We start from the raw sequence: 19,404 nt of genomic DNA, 5'->3' as shown, positions 1-19,404 counted from the left end.
ACAACTTTCTCTGTGGACCTCCTGACCTGCGGTGGAAGTCAACCTGCTCATTAAAGCCTCACTCTCGCTGCCTTACCTGTCGGCTGCTCCCTCATCCTCCCTCCTCTCCACCCATTCATTCTCAACCCCTCCACATGTCTCCTCCCCCCTGGCTCATATATAATGGTGATGCCACAGGGATTTCACTTCTCCTCAGGGACATTTCACAGGTGTTGTTTCCAATTTTGACTGAGTGTTATGACTAAGGAGCACAAGGAGTTGAGGAGCGGCACTTTTATTGTTTAAGGGTAAGATTGAGACACTTTCTTCTATTTTGTTTGATAGTTTTTTTGTATTTTATTTTGAAAACAATACAAAAAAGTTATCCAAAACAAAAAGGCCTAAATTATGAAATAACTGGCTTTCTACTTTTTTTTAAAAGTAATTGCTTTTTTTTTTAATCTCACGTGGACCTCACCTGTCTTTTGCTTCCTCCAGTCGAACATCAGGTGTCAATGTCTCCATCTCTGGCCAGATCTGCTCCTAGCGAGCTCAACCATTGGTGGAGCCAGCTGAGGTTTCGCCTCCAAAATAAGAAAGGATGGAACGAGATGTTGGATGAGACGTTTCTGCTCTACACCAAACAGTAAGAGACTCATAGAAGATAAACATTTTCAACTTCTTTCAACATAAAATTCAATGTTTGTCTGAATTAATTATTCGCAGGTCAACATTTTTAAGTATATTACATGTATTTATTTATTGTTTTATCTCTCAGTATCAACGACATCCCTCTTTTCTACGCGGCTAAAATCAACAGTGTTGGTTGTATCAAGAAACTGCTCAGCTGTGCATCCACTAACATCTTCGAGAGAGGTAAGACTTCACTGTGAGGACTTCACTGTGTTGTTATTCAGTGTCAGACGTGACCTGTGACACTGCAATCCTGTCCTTCAGGGTCTCTTGGTGAGACGGCACTTCATGTGGCGGTGATGAACGACAACCTCGACGCTGCTGTGGCTCTGATGGACGGAGCTCCTGAACTCATCAATGAGCCCATGACCTCCGAGCTCTTCCAAGGTTCACATACATGAACTCACAGACACAGAGAAGCAGCAAATACACATGAAGCGGTTTGAATTTTACTGGATGTGGTGACAGATATGAGCTTCATGGGTAGCAACTAAGAAAATGAAGAATTTAGGAGACAGACTGAGATAAGATATTAAAGATGTAGACATTAAATATGGATGTATGCTGCTTCTTCTTTGCTCAGAATAAGTACGTGTCATCATCAGTAGCATTTCACAGGATTTTTACTTGTGATACTTTTATAGTGTGGTATTGATACTCTTACTTAAAGGTCCAGTGTACATGATTTCGGCATCTAGCAGTGAAGTTGCAGATTGCAACCAACTAAATACCCCTCCTCTAACCCCCTCCTTTCCAACGGTAACATGAAAACATAAAGACCACAACATGTGAACTCCATGGAAGAGCAGCTGCCCCCTCTGTATATATAAAAGGCTTATTCTAAGGTAGCAAAAACAAAATGATTCTCAGTTTCAGGTGATTATACACTCATAAAAACATAATTATGAATATAATATTCTATATGTGGCCATTGTTCCTTTAAGTTAATGATTTGATTCCTCCTTCAGCCCACTGGTCACAGCCAAGCTCATAAGGAGCGGGTCTATTAACAGAAGAACACACACACGTTTATTGTAAGCGTCACGCAGCAGGTGACACTGGTGAAATTCAAAACGGTTCATTTACTAATGTACTCTTCTCTCCTCCCCTCTGTCTCTTAGGCGTTACTCCTCTCCACATCGCTGTGGTGAATCAGAACATCAATCTGGTTCATCATCTAATTAGTCGCGGGGGTGACGTGGCTACACCTCGAGTCACCGGTCTGTACTTCAGGAAGAGGATAGGAGGACTCATTTATTATGGTAAGTCAGCAGGTCCATTAAACAGTAGAATGAAGGTGGTGGCTGTAGCCTGCATACAAATCTATGTTATTTTAGACCAAAGCATTTGCCAAATAAATGTGATATGTGTTTTTTTGCTCAGTGACGCAAAACAAGTGGTGTTTTTCTCTAAATACATATTTGGTGAACAGGTGAGCACATCCTGTCTTTTGCTGCCTGTGCTGGGAATGAGGACATTATCTCCATGGTAATCGACGCAGGAGCCAGCACCAGGATCCAGGACTACCGTGGTACTAACACTTCCTAGAGAAAAGCACATTGTTATTTTAGATCTGTGTATCAGTCTGATAGTTTTTATTATTAATGCCCTTCTGTCTCCTCTACTTGTACCTCCTGTCTCTTGTCTACACACTCCCTCCTTTTTATTCCCCTGTTTGCTGTCTAGGTAACACAGTGCTTCACATTCTGGTTCTGCAGCCCAACAAGACGATTGCGTGCCAGGCCATTGACCTGATTATGGCACGCGATGTAGAGCTGGACCAGTCTGTGCCACTCGACATGGTGCCCAACTACCGAGGCCTTACACCTTTTAAACTGGCTGCCAAAGAGGGAAACATTGTAGTGAGTGCAGCCTGAGGGGGGAAGGGGGCTCGCAGGGTGAGAACCCAACATGAAAGGTGAAGCAGATTATGTCACTAATCCTCTCCCCACTGCTGTGACTCCCTCTGTCTCACTCAGGCATTTCAGCACTTGGTTAATAAAAGGCGTTTAGTCCAGTGGAGTCTGGGCCCTCTGACCTCTTACCTGTACGACCTGACGGAGATCGACTCATGGGCCGACGACATGTCAGTGCTGGAGCTCATCGTGGGCAGTCCTCAGAGAGAGGTACCATACAAGATGTACAGTATTTTGGAACACAGACTGTTTGATCAGAGATCATGACACATAACAGATCCTAAACATTAAAATAAATTACATAATTCTTCAGGCAAGAGGGATACTGGAGGTGACCCCTGTGAGGCAGCTGGTTAGTCTGAAGTGGAACCTGTATGGGAAACATTACTTCAGGTAAAATTGATGTCAGTCATGTAAAATATCTGGTGCACACACCAAGTCTCTGTAACAGAGTGTTTTTCTTGCCTCAGGTTGCTGCTGTTACTGTACCTCCTGTACATTGGGACCTTCACACTGTGTTGTGCATATCGCCCTCTAAAGGACGCTCCGGAGAATTACACAACATCAGACATGGACAAAACCATCCGAGTCCAGAAAACACTTGATGTGTGTTAGAGTTGTAAATGTGATATTTCATTGTTACCTATGTTGTGATATATTTGCAAGAATATATACAGTTGGGGTATATAACTAAGTAATCATACTTAAGTACTTTCATGAAGTACTCCACTGGTGTTCTTACATTTTATGCATTTTTTTTAATTTTCACTCCACTACATGTATTTCACAGCTGCAATTATTTCAAAATTAAACGTTGAAAATATTGCCATTGAAAAATAATTAATCCACTACATTTATTTGATTATTTGATCATTTTAATTACTAGTTACTTTGCAGATGACATGACACTTCAGTTGTTCAGTGTTTTATTGACAATTGGATAATAAATGATAATGATAATATAATAACAATCAGAAAAATGCTGAAAATCTAATCTGATAATTAGCCAGGCCAATAATCACTTACCCATAATACACAATATATTTATATAAATATATGTATGATTAACTTTTACTCCTACTTTGGATACTTAAGTACATTTACATTAGATACTTTCAGACTCAAATACTATTCATATGGGTGATTTTCATTTTTACCAGAGTAATTAACATGATTGAAACCAAAATAACTACAGAAAAAGAGCAGGCTTTAGGTTATAATTGGGCCTTACCTGTTCATGTGTATGTGTATAAATGTCACTGTGCACCTGCATGTGACACACAGTCTAATAATAATATACTTTTAATATTAATACATCTATGTTTCCTCTCAGGAGAGTTATGTGACATATGAGGACAACCTGCGGCTGGCGGGTGAGATCATCAGCGTCCTGGGAGCTTTTGTCATCCTGTTGCTGGAGGTGAATTATTAAACATGATTCATCTTCACACATACTGTACGTACAGTTAATTTCACTGCCACATCCTCCTTTATAACACCAACAGATTCCTGATATACTGAGAGTGGGAGCAAAGCGCTATTTTGGCCAGACAGCACTGGGAGGCCCCTTCCATGTTATCCTGTGAGTAGAAACACATCTGAGCTCTAAAATAAATCACACTGTTCTGAAATATCATCTAATCTTCTGGTGTTTTATTTAACCAGGATCAGCTACGCCTGCTTAGTGGTGCTGCTGTGTGTTTTCAGAGCCACTGAGGTGCAGGGAGAGGCTGTGGTGATGGCTCTGTGTTTAGTTCTCGGCTGGAGCAACGTCATGTTCTTCGCCCGAGGTTTTGAAATGCTCGGCCCTTATGTCATCATGATACAGAAGGTAGGAGTCAGACATTGCGGCGCATGTTATGTGAGCTCATGAGTCATGTTGTAGTAGTAGTAGTAGTTTGCTTCACAGACACCTGTTGTTGTCTTGGTTTTTGAGGTTCACCTATTTGTGTTTGCAGACTGACCGGCCATGTGTCTCATTTCCTTCTAGATTATATTTGGAGACCTGACAAAGTTTATGTGGCTGAGTTTCATTGTGCTCATTGGTTTTTCCACCTGTGAGTATATTCTTGGCGACATGTACAAACAGACTTTAACCCTCAGAACTCTTTAAAGATAAGAAATAAGAGGATTTTCTACTCACTCACGTACTTTTTTAAACATTTTCCTCTCAGCTCTGTGGATGGTGTATATGACCCAGGAGCCAGAGTCCATTCCTTCATACCGCTCCTTCCCCATCACCCTCTTCTCCCAGTTTGAGCTCAGCGTGGGCCTCATAGATCTGCCCGTGGACCACACCATCGCCACCCCACCGATCGTCCACGTGCTGCACTGCGCCTTCTCTGTGGTCTCCTACATCCTGCTGCTAAATTTATTGATCGCCATGATGAGTGACACACACTGGAGGGTGGCCCAGGAGAGAGACGAGCTCTGGAGGACTCAGGTAAGATAAAATCATAAAGGCAGGGAACACTTCATCATCATGTCCCTGTGCGCCACTATGAGGTTACAGCTGTATTGATGTTGTGCAGGTGGTAGCTACAACTTTGATGCTGGAGAGGAGGCTGCCCCGCTGCCTGTGGCCTCGAATCGGGGTGTGTGGGCTCAACTACGGTCTGAGGGAGCGCTGGTATCTCAGGTAAGACGATACAGCGGTAACAGGCGCAGAAATAGAAACATATTAAATGTAAGAATTCTGCATTTAAGTGCCTAAAAACAAATAAACCTGCATTATATATTTTGATGAGTTCTGCTCATACATTATCCCAAATGTTTCCAACAATGTTCAATGCTCAAGTTCAAGTTTACTCAAGGCGACAGGTTTCATTTGTTCCCTCGTCTCTACGTTGATTAAAGTACATTTCCCCTCCAGCTCCAGTCGGCAGTCAACATTACATAATTAATAATAATAATATAAATAATAATTAATAAACAGGCCCTCCTCCAGATCTGGCCAGTTTTCCAATGTAAAACTCTGCATCATCAGCATAAAAGTATACAGAACGTACTGTGAACCTACTGTACTGTACTCAGAGCAGCTGCAGCAGCTGGATGGAGATTTTCCTTTTTTAAACCCTGTTGCCTAAAGTACCCACGTATGTGTGGACTGGGCCTAAGATGCTGAATTTTCAACAAAGGTTTTAAGGGCCTTTAAAGAAGAAACGCACCAAAACACCATTTAATAGCAAAATAGCAAAGAGATTGTATCCAGACATTTTAAGTGCAGTGACATCATCAGTTAAAACTTTTTTTAGGCTTGCTATTTTTGCTCAAAATAATCATACAGGAAGAAGTTTGTCCAATGACCACAACCTAAGTCTTCTCTAATGCACCTCAGCCACAAGTCATGTTGTGCTGTGAGTAAGAAGCGAAACTCTCACTCTCACAGATCTTGAGCTATTATTATCACACCACCTCCACCTAAATTCAAACAGCTCTGTATTTGAATTCAAGCATACTCCTAACCTTGAAATCCTAACAGTTAAAGTCAAGTGTTTTTCTAACTTTCAAGACTTTGTACAATCCCTGTAGGGACCAAAAGTCAGGCTATCTTGGCTAATGTTGGTTCAGTTTGATCTTTCACTCCAACTTTAGGGAAGTTAAATACTTTAAAAATCACGAGTATCATCATGAGTTTGCATTGTGAGAGTATTTCCACGTGAAGCAACTGTAACTACTTTTTGGCTCTTCGTGTCTTTGCAGGGTGGAGGACAGAAACGACCCGATGTTTCAGAAGATGCGCCGTTACATCAAAGCTTTCTCTAAAGAGGATGAAAAGGAAGAGAAGACTGACACATTGAAGGGGTCGATGGCAGGGACTCCCAAGCTAAGACCTAAAAACAGAGGAGGGTTTAACAACAGGAGGTCTCTGACAGGGTGGCAGATGATTCGCAACAGTGCTTTGGGTTTGGAGTTCGGACAGGAAGAGCCCGAGGACGACCTGGACATTAAATATGTTTAGGAAGAGAAGCTTCCTGAGCCCAAAGTGAATTCCTGAACATACAAAGTGTTGATGAAAATCAACAAAAATGAACTTGCAAGCCGTGGACTCAAACGGCTCAAACTGTCTGTATGGTCAACGGTGCAATTACTCCTGCAGTATTATGCTATAGAGAAGAGTGCCTTATTTTTATAGCAACGTAGAAACTATGTAGCAGTTATATATGTTAAGCTAGAACAAAGTGAGACATAGACGTTCAACTTATTATGTAGTTGCATGAACATTTTTATATGAGAATAAAACCTTGTTGAAACTAGCGCACTGGCCTTTATTCGTCTGACAGCAGTATAAAGAATCACACAGTGTATAAGAGTAAAGTACTTATAGTATATATTAGTTCTTAGACGCAGCTGACATGTTAGAATACAAATCAGGCAACACAAGAAAACGTACAAAAATCTGAATAAACTGCGCTTCAAGCTTTTAATATAAAAGAATGTTTTTCTTTGCTGGTGCTATTGATTATGATGTGCAGTGGAAAGAGAAATGATTTGAAATGTTATGGAGGAGTTGATGCTTGTTGACAGAATTTTAATTTGCTCATTATTCTGTTGAAGAAGACGACTGATGTCCTCACATCTGCAGCTGACAGATGAAGTAGGTGTAGGTTTCGCAGGGGGCTGCAAACCAGTTCTTCTCATTTGGGTTTGCACTGCCGAGGACCCCACAGTCCCCTCTTGACCCGGCTCCTGTCCAAAAACTGCAAAAGAAAAGAATATTGAATGTTACACAGTGGTGGAATGTAACTAAGTACATTTACTTACAAAGACTTGATACTTCTACTTCACTACAATTCAGAGGGAAATATTGTAAATACCTTAGTTCTTAGTTACTTTGCGGATTGAAGCTGAACGTTATGTTAATATAACCACTCACACTTTCTGCCACTTCGTGGTTGTGGCCGTGGTAACTTCCACCGACTGCGATATCACGAGCATGAGATCTATCTAAAGTGAAAATTCCTGTTTTTTTATATATTGCATTATTTATACTGTAGCCTGTGCAGGATCTAGGCGCAGGCCTTCTTGGCCTCCTTGCCACTAGGGGGCGCAGACAGAGGGGAAAAGAACATCGACTGCCTAAATTAAATAATGTTTAACATACATTTTGAAATATTTATAAAATATAAGGATAAAAAAGAATCTCAATATCTTTAATACATTTATTTTCTTAAACATAAACATCGGAGCTATACGTGAATGAATACATGACTAGTGTGTGTGAATACCAAAATATAAATAGATAAGCTAAAATATATACCTTACTAAATTAATCAACTGATTGTGTATTTTAATTGTGTTAAATGTGTAGGGTTTAGTGACATCTAGCAGTGAGGATGCATATTGCAACCTAACTGAACACTCCTCACCTAGATCCCCCTAAACATCCCTACACACTGGACCTTTAAATACATAAAGAACAATTTCATGAAGATAAAAGTACCTTTTATTTATCTTATTTTTCTCCTTTCCAGCCAGAACACTTTCATACAAACCATGAAAATCGTACATATTTATATTTAACCCACCCAAATTTACAAAAAAAGTCAATCAATCAAACAATCAATCAATCAATCGTCACTCTCCAAGAATCACCTCAGTTGCAGCGCTGTGTTGTTGACCCAGGTCCATGTGCTGCTGTTCTGTCTCAGCCCGATCCAGTACTGCAACTTCCCCTCTTTAGTCAGAAAACGCTAGGAGACAGAGCACCACTGACATTTACAAATCAAAATTTGCAATATCATGTGCATGTTATTACTTTCTTATTAACTGCATGGTTGTACTTCAGGAACAGGTAATATCAGATCCACCTGAAGACTCAGGCTGCTAATGACAGCCAGAGATCCTCCGCTAGCGCTGCAGTTCCTCTGGCTCTCATCCCAGTTCAGCCTGAAGGTGGACAGGAAAAAACAAGAGCGGCCGAAAGTCAGCCACCCGTCAGCGCACTGCTGACACCTGCGACCTGGAGCGGGATCTGAAAACAAAACATCAGTTTGCGAAATGTTGGCAAAAAATGAATGAAGTTACTAAGTTAAAAGTTAATATTACTAACTCAAAGAATTTTTGAAGACAGAAATATTACTTTATGCCACAGATTTCCAAAAGTTTATAAGAAAAAGAAGCATTCTGCACTGTTTTCTGAGAATTCAAAGAAAAGTTGAATTATTTGATGCAAAAATGCAGCTGCATTTTATGTATTTTCTATATTTTCTTTCTTTAAATGACACCAGAGTGCAGTAAACAGTCCTTGACTCACACATTTTTGAGGGTATCATCAGGATGCATGCAGCGTCCTCTGGAGCCACAAAAAGCTTTATACTACTTGTTTAACATATGTATTTGTGCTTCCAGAGACCTGTAAACACACTTTAATGTGTAAAACTGGTGGAGTTACCCGTTGAACTATCTGCGTGTTCAATTAGCTTTGGTTTTCCTTATAGTTTTTGGTTCCATTTAAAGTTTCGCCTCTATTTTTAACATTACGTGTTGTTGTCACGCATATGTCTGCAATCACAAACGAGGAGACAACAAAAATGATTAAACTCAGCTGAATCTCGAGTTAAATTAAGAAAAGTGCTCTCAGTTCTCCAAAAACAGTGAACCAACTTCCTCTGAGGCAGAAACAGAAAACAGAACTGTCACTAAAACACAGTGATTGAAAAGATGTTTGTTCTTCTTTGATATAGATGTTTATCTTGCTTGTACAAGGTTGGCATTTCGCCCCTTTGGCATCACACTCACGATGGGGTGGAGCGCTGGGGAAGAAAGTCTGGCACCGCTCATAGTTGCAAGTATCTCCCACTACTGTCTGTGGGCAGGCTGTAGATCCAGTTTGGACTAGAAATCAGAGAGAAGAGGGAGGAGTTGTTAGGAAGCAGACTAATGCCTGCAGGCTGGAAAGCAACAGGATAAGCTTTGTAAAAAAAAAAAAAAAAACAGGATAAGCTTTGTGTTCCTGGATCGATGTCTGTTGTCATGAGCAAAAATAGAATAAAAGCAATGTGATTCTGACATATGTTTCCTTTTATTACTGGAACTACAATCCTTTCTAGCTTTGCTCTGGTGTTACAAACATAACCCCTCCAGCTGTGGTTTGTTTTCACATAAAGTCAGGCTCATGGCCGCAGATACTCACGTTTCAAACTGAGGACAATGACGACCAGCAACAGGATCAGGCAGAGTAAAGTGAGGAATATACACATAGCACGGTACAGACGTGTGTTTCCCTCGGCCGGTTTGTCTGTAAAGAAAGAATCAGCCGGATGTCATTGAGAGATTTAAGGAATGCAGCAGAGACCACCATCAAGGCTATAAAAAAACACACACAAAAGAAATGCTTTGTCATACCTTTTTCGCCCTCCAGTTTAACAGATAACCCGGGTGACAATTTTTCATCGGCTTCGTCTTTTTTATCCTCACCATAACTGCGACAAAATTTGATATACATGGAGAAACGTGTCCTGGGATTTTGCTCTGGAGCTTGTTTACCTCGTCCTGCTCCTTCAGCTGGCAACAGTGCACTTAAAAGACGCACCCCCCCCCTCCCCTCATCGTCTCATCACCATAGCAACATGACATTTATTGAATTATTCATGGGGCACAGTGCTCGACTTGTCCTTCGATTTCTTTTTTAACTTCTGACTGTATCTCTCTTTGTCTCTCTCTTCAAGGACAAGTGTGTGTGAGAGAGAGAGAGGGCCAGACAGATCCTGACGGTCAGGAGACGTCGTACTCCAAAACAACAGATACTCAGTGTCAAACTCAGTGCAAAGACAGGATGTACTGACTGTACATCCTGTCTTTGCAACTGATAGAGTTTTGAGACACTACATATATGATTAATGTTCATAATATTGTGCACTGTATTAAGGTGAAGGATTAGACAAGGCATGGCTGAGGACACTTCTTAATAACAAACTGTCTACACCAGGGGTGCTCAAACTTTTTCCCTTCGAGGGCCACTGGTCAAAAGCAAACACCTGTTGAGTTGTATTGTTAAGATGCAAATTAGTTTTAAGATCCAAATTCCCTTAAATGACTGACTTTCTGCACAAAGTGACACTCTGCTCTCCATCCTCAGATTATGAAAAATAATAAATATCAAGGGATCCTATATATTTAAAAAGCATTTTACCTCACAAAAAACAGCGAGAGCAGTGATATATTATGTTTCTTTGGTTAGTTTTCATATTGGTGAAATACTTTAAAGGGGCTCTATGTAGTTTTAGAGAAGAGACTCAAATTCAGAATTTTAATATTTACAATAGTAACAAGGTAATAATACAAACTCAGACATATTTATTTTTCAATAACTGAATAAACGAGCTGTTCTCGGAGGAAAATAAGGTCCCAGAACACTGCTTGAAGCTAGAAAGGTGGCAGGGTCCGCCAAATATAAACAAAGTCAAACAGTATGAAATTGTCCTTTAAGGTCAGTTTGTTTATTCAGTTTATTCAGTCATGAAAACAAAGATAGTTTGTTTATTGAGTTTGTTTTGGTTTTAGTTAAGTTTTGTTTAAAAGAATCAGTCAATAAAGATCTTTTCTCTTCTTCCCCAAAATTACATAGTAACTATGTTATTTAAATAATAAACTGTGATACTGTATCTTAAGTGTGCTTTGTAAACTAGTAACTAGTGTACATCAATAGTTATTGCTTCAACCTATTTGTATTTGTCGACTGACCACTATTTGGATGACAGGCATATCTTTCAGTAACAGTAACGTTAGTTTTGCCACGTCTGTTTACTTTTTCTTTCTCTCTCGCATTTTTTCTCGTTTTCTTACATTTTCTTTCATGGAATTGGTGCAATACAACAAAACAAAAGACATAAAAACATTTTTTGGTGTCAGAATGTACAGACATTAAGACATGACACACATTTCATGAAATCACGTCATTGTTTTTGTCCATCAAACAGTTTTTTTACTTTATGTATGTAGGGCAACAAGTATTGTTATTGCTGCTGCGTAGCAACTGGATTAAGTGTTTCGATACTTCAGTTCATCTTCCGAGCAGAAACTTTGTCTCGTCATGGCAGGAAAACCCCAACTGTTACCAATAACGTTAACACTTCTGACAGTGACATGTCAAAATGTCTGCTGAGTCGTCACCCTTTTTCAGTTGCAGCCTTTGATTTGACCTTTGATTTAGATATATTCACATAAATAATAATTTTCTTTATGTTTGTCAACTGAGTATAATTTAGAAATTTATTTTTACACCTACGCTTACAAATATTAATTATGTAGACAAAATACTTAAAGCCTCAGAAAACACATAAATTATTTCTAGTTTCTGTTTGTATAAGTCTTTGTTTCACAAGAAATTTTGTTTATACAAAGCATTATTATCATAAATGTATATCTGTACATATTTCAGTATGTTCAATTCAAAAACATTGTCTACCGGTTCACATTAAAGTTTTTGGAGCCAGAATTAACCACAGCAAGGATGAAGCTCTCATCATTGTAAAACAGGCTTTTAAACTGAGGCAAATGATTATGTGAAATAAAAACTTGTAATGTTTAATTAATCATCAATTTCTACTTACTAGAGCTGAAACCATCTGTTGACTTAATGATGGTTTTTGAGTCATTTCTAAGACAAAATGCAAAAAATATGTGGATTTTTTAAAGTTTTCTTAATCTTCAGTGATGGGCATTTTTTTCTTTGTTCAGAGTTTATACCGACCAAACAATTAATACATTTACTCATACTCATAAGTTGCAACATTTCTTACTGTCAGTGCTGTAAAAAGTACCCAAAAGTCAAACATACATACTGCCGTGTTAAAATTAAAATATTACTTTGGTAAAGTGAATGACACCCATATGAACAGTACTTGAGTAAAAGTCGGAAGTATCTAATATTAAATGTATTTAAGAATTTAAAGTAATTTTCTGGCCATAAATGTATTTGTACAAGTAAAGTAAGTGTACATGAGTTAATACCGCGTGTTGTAGGTTATCGGATCTGATCATCAAAGTCTGTGTTTTGTTTTTTTATCTGATTGTCGAAAATGAGCTACTTTGTCTCTGATGCTTCATGTAATCTGAAAAAGTAACTAGTTACAAAATGTAGCAAATACATTTAGTGGAGTAAAATGCACAATATATGCCTAAAAAAAGAAGTAGAGCAGAAGTAAAGTGGCAGGAAATAGAAATACTGAAGTAAAGTACAAGCGCCTCAAGATTTTAAGTACAGAACTTAAATATAGGTACTTAATTAAATGACATCACTGCTTACTATACATTTTAACTTAGCTTGTGAAAGAGGAAAGTTTAAAAACATTAGGAGAACATACATTGAGTGGGGTAGTTTTTTAAACTGTGAACATTTTGAGTATTTCAATGTTTATCTAGAATTGCAGACAGCAAATAGCAAAGTAAAATTATACAAAAAGTTCCTCGATATCTGTTTTTCTTTTACATTACACAGAAGAAAATACCTAAACATGTTATTTATGCTATTTTTAGGTGCTTACATTTTCTTCAGTAAATTAGAAGATGTTAAAACTTAACATTAAACAACTAGAGTCAGTATTTAAGTAGTATACGTGTCCTACCTAAATAACAGCAGTTTTATCATGAACGTTTTTGTGGTTTATAACTGTCACAATCAACTTCTGCTTTCTTCATTTGTTTTTTGCCTGAATCTTTTTTCTGAGAATCACTCGAGTCATGAATTCTTATAAATCACCTAAAAAGGCAGCTGTTATTCATCTGCACCACCATGGTGACATTAATGATGACAACACATTTGTGATTACTCACCAATGTAGGGAAGTTGATGCAAAGCCTACATACTGAACCTTATTTCTACTTTGAATTTAAATTTACTGTAAGGTAAAATTTGACTAAGCAGTGTCAAAAGCAAGTGTTTAAACAAAATTAAGTGTTGTGTTTCTGTCACACAGACACGCATGCATGCGTCAAGGCGTGCTGAAATAAGATTTCTGCAGATGATAAACGTGCATTTCATATAAAAAGGTACCTGCTTTTTCTTTCACTGGAGCGCCACCATAATTAGCTTCTGAATAGATGTCATCCGTTGGACTTTGTAGTTCAGAATAGTGGTCTGGCTCAGCTTCCCCTAAAGCCAGATAAAAATAGACAGACACATTTTAAAAACATCAGGAATTTGTTTACAAATATTAACACAACAATATAGAAGAAATGTGTTAATATTAGCACAATCTCAGTATTTTATTAAACTTTTTGGAGAAAATAAAATAAACAATTAATACATTACATGCAGAATTTTCAGTTCTACAATGTAAGCATGTGTTTGTGTCCTGACTTGATAAAATTTCTTGTACCTTCAGTTTTGTCCTCCAGTTTTAACTCCAGTTTTACCTCCGGTTTTACCTCTGGTTTTACCTCCAGTGTCGGTTCACTTGCTCGAACATCTTCTACATATCTTTCCTCCTCTGTGGCGATTTCGTCCATCTCCATGGCTCTTCTCTTCTGTTTCTCTAACTTTCGTTTTGCACTGAAAGTCTTTCAGGACTGGCTAGTCAACTGACGAGGTTATGTAACCTTTTGTCAAGCAGACACAAATGCAGCTGAGACTCCTGTTGCAGAATTATGTTTTAAACATGACAAGTGTCCAGTTAAGTATGTGACTCATCAGATCCGTGAAGACAGACCACTTCCCCATGAGGAGTTCTTCAGTCTTTATCTTCCTCTAAACCACATGTGATGAATGTTAAAGTAGCTTTGAGGGAAAGTGCATGTGTGTACATATCCTAAATTATCTCAACATGCTTTTTAAGTATTAGACTGTGTGATGACCAGCTTTAATTCAAAGGCTCGACTAGCAATAAAAAGGTTTTGATTCATATTTTCACTTTGACGTCTTTTTTATTGACATCTAAAACCACAGGTATTGCAGATAAAGACACACGCATACAGAAATAATCATATAAAAAGAAAGAGAAATTTATGCATTTTTCATCTTTATTTTCCACAAAAGTTTATGATATTAATTTACAAAAAAAAAATACTATTTGCATTAAATACAGATGACTGAGAAAGATAACGAGAGCTCCCTCAACATAAATTTAATAACTTCCTTTTGCAATGCATTCTTCCTTCCTTTTTCACTCTTCCTCTTTTTTCTTTCACCAAGTAAGGAATCAACATGACTACGAGAGCTAAAATGCTTTACGGTCACCCCGAAATACTGACAAAGGTAAACCTAACAGACCCATCTGCCTTGTGCGAAGCCTTCCTTCCACCTTGTACTGAAGTTACTTATCAAAACTAATATAAAGGATAATAGTGGTGTGAAGCATTACAAACAGCCATAATTCTTAATTCCTCAGTCTCACTTTGACTTTTCTCATTCTCTCTCTGTCTCTCTCTCCTTCTGCAGTCGTTTGTCCTCCCTCAGGCACCGTACACACTCTCGTTACTGTAGGTCATGTAGAGAAACAGGTCCTCTTCGTGGTGCTCCTGGAACACACCAAAGAAGAGAAAAATGCATAATTCAGCACGACAAGCGTACTGAAGAATGTGCACATGGACCGACACACCCACAGAAGTATTGTTCGAACATGATCTGTCAGCCTCATTTGATTACTTAGCGGGAATACAAAGCTTCTTAGAATTTTCATATCGAAAAATGACTAAAACTTTATGTCTTTTCACTGCTTTGTTTGAGCCTGCCACAACCCTCTGGTTCTTCTCTGTTTTTTTTCCCATTGAAATGTTTGTGGTTTACTGACAGGATACTTGTGAGATCAGGAAAAGTGAAGCAACACTGCTGTCTAAGCAGATCTGTCTAACACAGTCTGGCTGTGATGACACTTCTGGTATGTAGTGTGAAGGGGGGGAAATGTTTGTGTGTCAGTGGAAACTTTGCAATTATGTTAGGTGTTAATACGCACTCACAAATAGCTGCACGAGAGGGCGGCAATCTGGTAAATATGCTTGTACTCCTGCTGGTGGGGTGTGTTTGTGTGTGTGTTGGAGAGGATCCCCATGTGAACGTGTGTGGAGGGGTGCAGTTACCTCATAAACAGCAGAGAGAGGGGAGCTGGATGGGGGAAGGGAGTTGTTGACGAAGAAGAAGAGTGCCTCCTCCGGTCTCAAAGACACACGCTGGCGTATCAGGAAGCACAACTGGCCGACTAAAAAAAGGAAGGTGAGACAGAGAGAGGACTGGTCAGTGGTCACGTTCAGTAGTTTCATTTCATTTGAAGACAGAGAAAGCAAGTAGCTGTGGGACATGACCTGGTCACAGGTCAGCCTCGAGACAGATTCAGTGACAGAAAACAAAACGTTCCAAATAAAAAAACTACAAGCAAATTGTGATCCACAACACTCACACTAGCCTGCTGAATCCTGTAGTTTTACTTTGCAGAACACTATGGACCTTTTTACACAGCAGGCATTTTGACTTGTCACACCAGAGAATGCACAGGTGAAATTAATAACATTAACGATGGCTCAGTTACATTTAGACCTTATATATTTCTTTTTTTTATTCTGTCCACACAACCTTCATTTTACAAAATATCTCTGCATGCACAAAAATCCAAAAACAATTCCAAACATCCACAAAAGCATGCCGAGCCAGTAGGTGGCAATAAAGTCAGCAAATACCAGGGAAGAACATTCTGAACATATGTGGTGAGTTTATTTTCCTTTAGAAGTAGTAACTTAAAAACATTAAACAATAGCACATTTATTATGTATTTATAGTTATTCCACACTTACTGTATTTATTCATCTCTCTAACCAAACGTAAACAAAGCAGTATTCACTAATCGCAGATATGTCTTTGGATATGTCACCAGGTAAGTAACAAAAAAGTCTTGTTTTGATATCCCTGAGAAACAGTCTCTCTATTGCCCATCCCAATCCGATTTCTTGAACATCCAAATATCAATATCTGTATCCAATATAAATTAATCAGGCTATAATAACCATATATAAAATGTTGGTGATTGACTTTTTATATTCTAAATCTTTAGGGAGACCTATAGTTTCTAAGATGTGTAAATATGCGAGATTTGGCTAGCTCATGAGACTGCTGGATATAAATATGTTACTTGAGAGAATAAAACTGGGCTTCGGAAGTTTTTGCACGTGTTTTTCTGTTTCACCTGTTAAATCTGAGGGCACTAGATATTTCTTCTTGTCGAGTTCGGGAGCTCGTGACCTCGGGGCCCTCTCCACGATGATCTGGTTGAAAAGAGCCAACAGTAATCAGTCATCACTGAAATCTAACAATAACAAAATAATTCACACTACTTTACAGTTTAAATAAATTTAAGGACTCATAGCTATCCTCTTCTAGTGAGAGAGCTGACATTAGGAAAAGGTCTACATGACAACAGTGAAAACTTAGATGTCATACTGACCGGTATCTTGTCAGGATGTTTGGCCCGAACTCTCTCTCCCTCTGCTCTCCTCACCTCGAGTGGCACTGAGCGCTGGTACTGACTGCCCATCTGAAAACAACCCAAGGACAGAAAACAACACCAGAAAACATGAAGTCCCTCACAATGGCATTATTTACCAAGCAGACAAAGGAGAAAGAGCACTGGCTGACTTCACCAACCAGTGCACCAGTGCATTCAGGCAACAAGTGATACTGACAGCCTGAAGAGCACATCATTGTTTACTGCAAGATGAAATGCAGACATCTTTTAATCAAGTGGTTTTGTAGAGGGTATATTCTACACTATATACACTTTGACATGTATCTCTATTTATCTGCTTTTAGCTATTGTTGATTTCAATGGCTTAAAGGATTAATCAATCATCAAAACTGTTGGCAATCAATCCTTAATGTTGATTGACTCAACTGACTGATTGAATTAATTAACCAAAGGTTTTAGCTGATCCTTGAGCAAAACATTTGATTTGACAGGATTTTTGCATCAGTGTGATTTATTATTTTGTTTTCTTTAGCATTTAATTTAGGGAAAAAACGTTGATTAATCAATCATGCAATTATTTGTTTTACTATCTTATATACTGTTGTGAACTGATAACAAAACAAGACACTGCAAAACTCAGAGATGGGATGGCCATTATTCCTACTTTTTTAAGTGTCATGGAGTAAAGAAACAACAATAGTCTGCAGTTTAATCAGTAATGAGAACAATCATTCTTCACAACCCTAATTTAATCTCCTGAATCGGCCCCAAAACAGTCAAATAAGGTCATTTTAACTATGAGTGGATTCTAAATTAATTTCCAATGTAAAAATATGGAAATAAATATAACATCATATGAATATTATGGAGTGTACATCGTGTGATTTGAGGAGTTTAACTCTCGACTAGGGCTGGGCGACCAGATCAGCTGTGGCTGGAGTAAACAACAGTGTCAGTGGTGAGAGAGTGAAGCTAACGGTGAAAACACTCGTCAGTAACAATATCGCTTAATAGTCTGAAACTATACAGGCCTAATGAGGACCAAACTCCTCATACTTCTCGATTTTTTTAGTGCAAAGATTGATGTGATCACGAGTTTTTTGGTTTCAGGAGGTTTGGCTCGTCGTGAAATGAGGCCACGTCACTTTACACAACGGTGTCGAAATCAGCTACCTCAACGTACCTTCCCTTTAAAACCGACACAGAAAGCAACACAACCACCTAACGCTGACTAACAAGAAGATTTTGAATTGACTAAACAACGTCTCTACATTTAATATACAGCATGCAAATTATGGTTTCGCTAACTGTAGCAAAAATAGGCTGTTTGTGCTGCTAGCTAGCGCTAACAACTGCAGCTAACGGGTCAACAGGACGCTGCTGCTCGCGTATTATTACCTTCAAAAAAGACAAAAACACGTTTCACAAAACAGGACAGATCCGGACAAACTCCACTGGTCCCTTATGTCGTCAAGCTTCGTTCAAATTATTGGCTCAAAATACTGTCATAACGTACAGGAGCGCGATATATATATCAAAGATGTCGACTGCTGAACGACAACAACAACAACAAATACTGCAACGCCCGCCCACCACATCTGTAACCAATCAGAGACGAGAGTGTAGACTGATGGACGCATTTGTCCAATCAGAAGAAGCAAAAGGCCGGGTTTCAGTGCGCTCATTGGATGAGCACTGCCGTCCGTCTTCACTTGACGTGGCCTAGTTTTCTATGATTGATGGCACATGTAACCAATAGCAGCTCTTGTAAAGTGGGCCAGGCAACGGCGGGGTCACGCCTCTGGTCGCGCCTTGGTCAGCCTACGTGGTCGACGTGAGGGCCTTTCTTTCACTATCTGCACTGTTTGTTCTGTAAACAGCTGCTGCACACACATCTGGGTGATTACACGAAACTCACGCAGTGAACGTGCAACACTGCCGCTAAAGTGCAGTTTTATCAGTTATATTTATAAATGACCAAAACAACGGAAGCTAATTTCTACCAGTTAAAGAAAAGAATGAAAAATGAAAATATTCCCATTGTAAGTCATATTTTTGAGGTAAGAGGTCATAATTATGAGTTAAAAGTCGAAATAAATAGATTTACAAAAGTCATAATTATCAAATAGAAAGTCATTTATGAAACAAAAAGTCGTAATTATGAGATCAGAAGTCATAATTATGACATAGTCAAAATTGTGAAAGCTATTATTATGAGACATTAAGTAAAAACAGAGATTAAAAAGTCACACTAGAAAGTCGAATTTTTGAGATAAAAGTCAGAATGATAGTATAGAAAGTCAGAATTAAGCAAAAAAAAGTCCAAATTATTGGATAAAAAGTTGAAACTGAGGGATTCAAAAGTCATAATTATTGACCAAAAAAAGAAAGGAAAGTTACACTTGTTAATAAGAAATTTTGAG

At 38.6% G+C, this 19,404-nt stretch overlaps 3 protein-coding genes across 3 annotated transcripts; 1 reads left to right on the top strand and 2 right to left on the bottom strand.

Moving 5' to 3' along the window:
* Window positions 1-205: 205 nt before the first annotated feature.
* Window positions 206-6,952, top strand: trpv6 (transient receptor potential cation channel, subfamily V, member 6). Its single transcript, XM_084357953.1, has 17 exons — window positions 206-287; window positions 478-625; window positions 758-855; window positions 937-1,059; window positions 1,794-1,934; window positions 2,105-2,203; window positions 2,359-2,534; window positions 2,652-2,798; window positions 2,902-2,981; window positions 3,059-3,194; window positions 3,922-4,008; window positions 4,094-4,170; window positions 4,254-4,419; window positions 4,579-4,645; window positions 4,763-5,031; window positions 5,120-5,226; window positions 6,291-6,952. Exons 2-17 carry the CDS (start codon window positions 495-497, stop codon window positions 6,547-6,549), a joined length of 2,163 nt encoding a protein of 720 aa, XP_084214079.1. The 5' UTR covers window positions 206-287; window positions 478-494; the 3' UTR covers window positions 6,550-6,952.
* Window positions 6,953-7,098: 146 nt separating this feature from the next.
* LOC311260112 (uncharacterized protein) lies at window positions 7,099-14,151 on the bottom strand. The gene is made up of 8 exons (XM_084357624.1): window positions 13,910-14,151; window positions 13,585-13,683; window positions 9,936-10,142; window positions 9,724-9,828; window positions 9,330-9,425; window positions 8,399-8,562; window positions 8,184-8,281; window positions 7,099-7,288 (listed from the first exon to the last, which is right to left on the bottom strand). Exons 1-8 carry the CDS (start codon window positions 14,043-14,045, stop codon window positions 7,162-7,164), a joined length of 1,032 nt encoding a protein of 343 aa, XP_084213750.1. The 5' UTR covers window positions 14,046-14,151; the 3' UTR covers window positions 7,099-7,161.
* Window positions 14,152-14,433: 282 nt separating this feature from the next.
* Window positions 14,434-18,551, bottom strand: LOC311259404 (gamma-aminobutyric acid receptor-associated protein-like 1). Its single transcript, XM_084356547.1, has 5 exons — window positions 18,380-18,551; window positions 16,961-17,050; window positions 16,703-16,781; window positions 15,606-15,724; window positions 14,434-15,047 (listed from the first exon to the last, which is right to left on the bottom strand). The coding sequence occupies exons 2-5, from the start codon at window positions 17,048-17,050 to the stop codon at window positions 14,982-14,984; spliced, it is 354 nt and encodes a 117-aa protein (XP_084212673.1). The 5' UTR covers window positions 18,380-18,551; the 3' UTR covers window positions 14,434-14,981.
* Window positions 18,552-19,404: the final 853 nt, after the last annotated feature.

This window comes from Pagrus pagrus (assembly GCF_965226575.1).
Source record: "Pagrus pagrus genome assembly, chromosome: 7".
NCBI classification, from domain to species: Eukaryota; Metazoa; Chordata; class Actinopteri; order Spariformes; family Sparidae; genus Pagrus; species Pagrus pagrus.
The sequence above is the reverse complement of the archived record's forward strand: the minus strand, read 5'-3'. Positions and strand labels throughout refer to the sequence as shown.

Bases quoted from the DNA above. Each gene is read 5' to 3' on its own strand.
- trpv6 (XM_084357953.1), top strand. From the start codon at position 495: ATGTCTCCATCTCTGGCCAGATCTGCTCCTAGCGAGCTCAACCATTGG. The intron at 3,195-3,921 runs GTGTGTTAGAGT...GTTTCCTCTCAG, and splicing joins GAGTCCAGAAAACACTTGAT to GAGAGTTATGTGACATATGA. The intron at 4,171-4,253 runs GTGAGTAGAAAC...TTATTTAACCAG, and splicing joins GGCCCCTTCCATGTTATCCT to GATCAGCTACGCCTGCTTAG.
- LOC311260112 (XM_084357624.1), bottom strand. From the start codon at position 14,045: ATGGAGATGGACGAAATCGCCACAGAGGAGGAAAGATATGTAGAAGAT. The intron at 9,829-9,935 runs GTATGACAAAGC...CTTTCTTTACAG, and splicing joins TAAACTGGAGGGCGAAAAAG to ACAAACCGGCCGAGGGAAAC. The intron at 8,563-9,329 runs GTGAGTGTGATG...TTTTGTTTTCAG, and splicing joins CCCCAGCGCTCCACCCCATC to ATCCCGCTCCAGGTCGCAGG.
- LOC311259404 (XM_084356547.1), bottom strand. From the start codon at position 17,050: ATGGGCAGTCAGTACCAGCGCTCAGTGCCACTCGAGGTGAGGAGAGCA. The intron at 16,782-16,960 runs GTCAGTATGACA...CTTTTCAACCAG, and splicing joins AACATCCTGACAAGATACCG to ATCATCGTGGAGAGGGCCCC. The intron at 15,725-16,702 runs GTGAAACAGAAA...TCCTTTTTTTAG, and splicing joins AGTGCCCTCAGATTTAACAG to TCGGCCAGTTGTGCTTCCTG.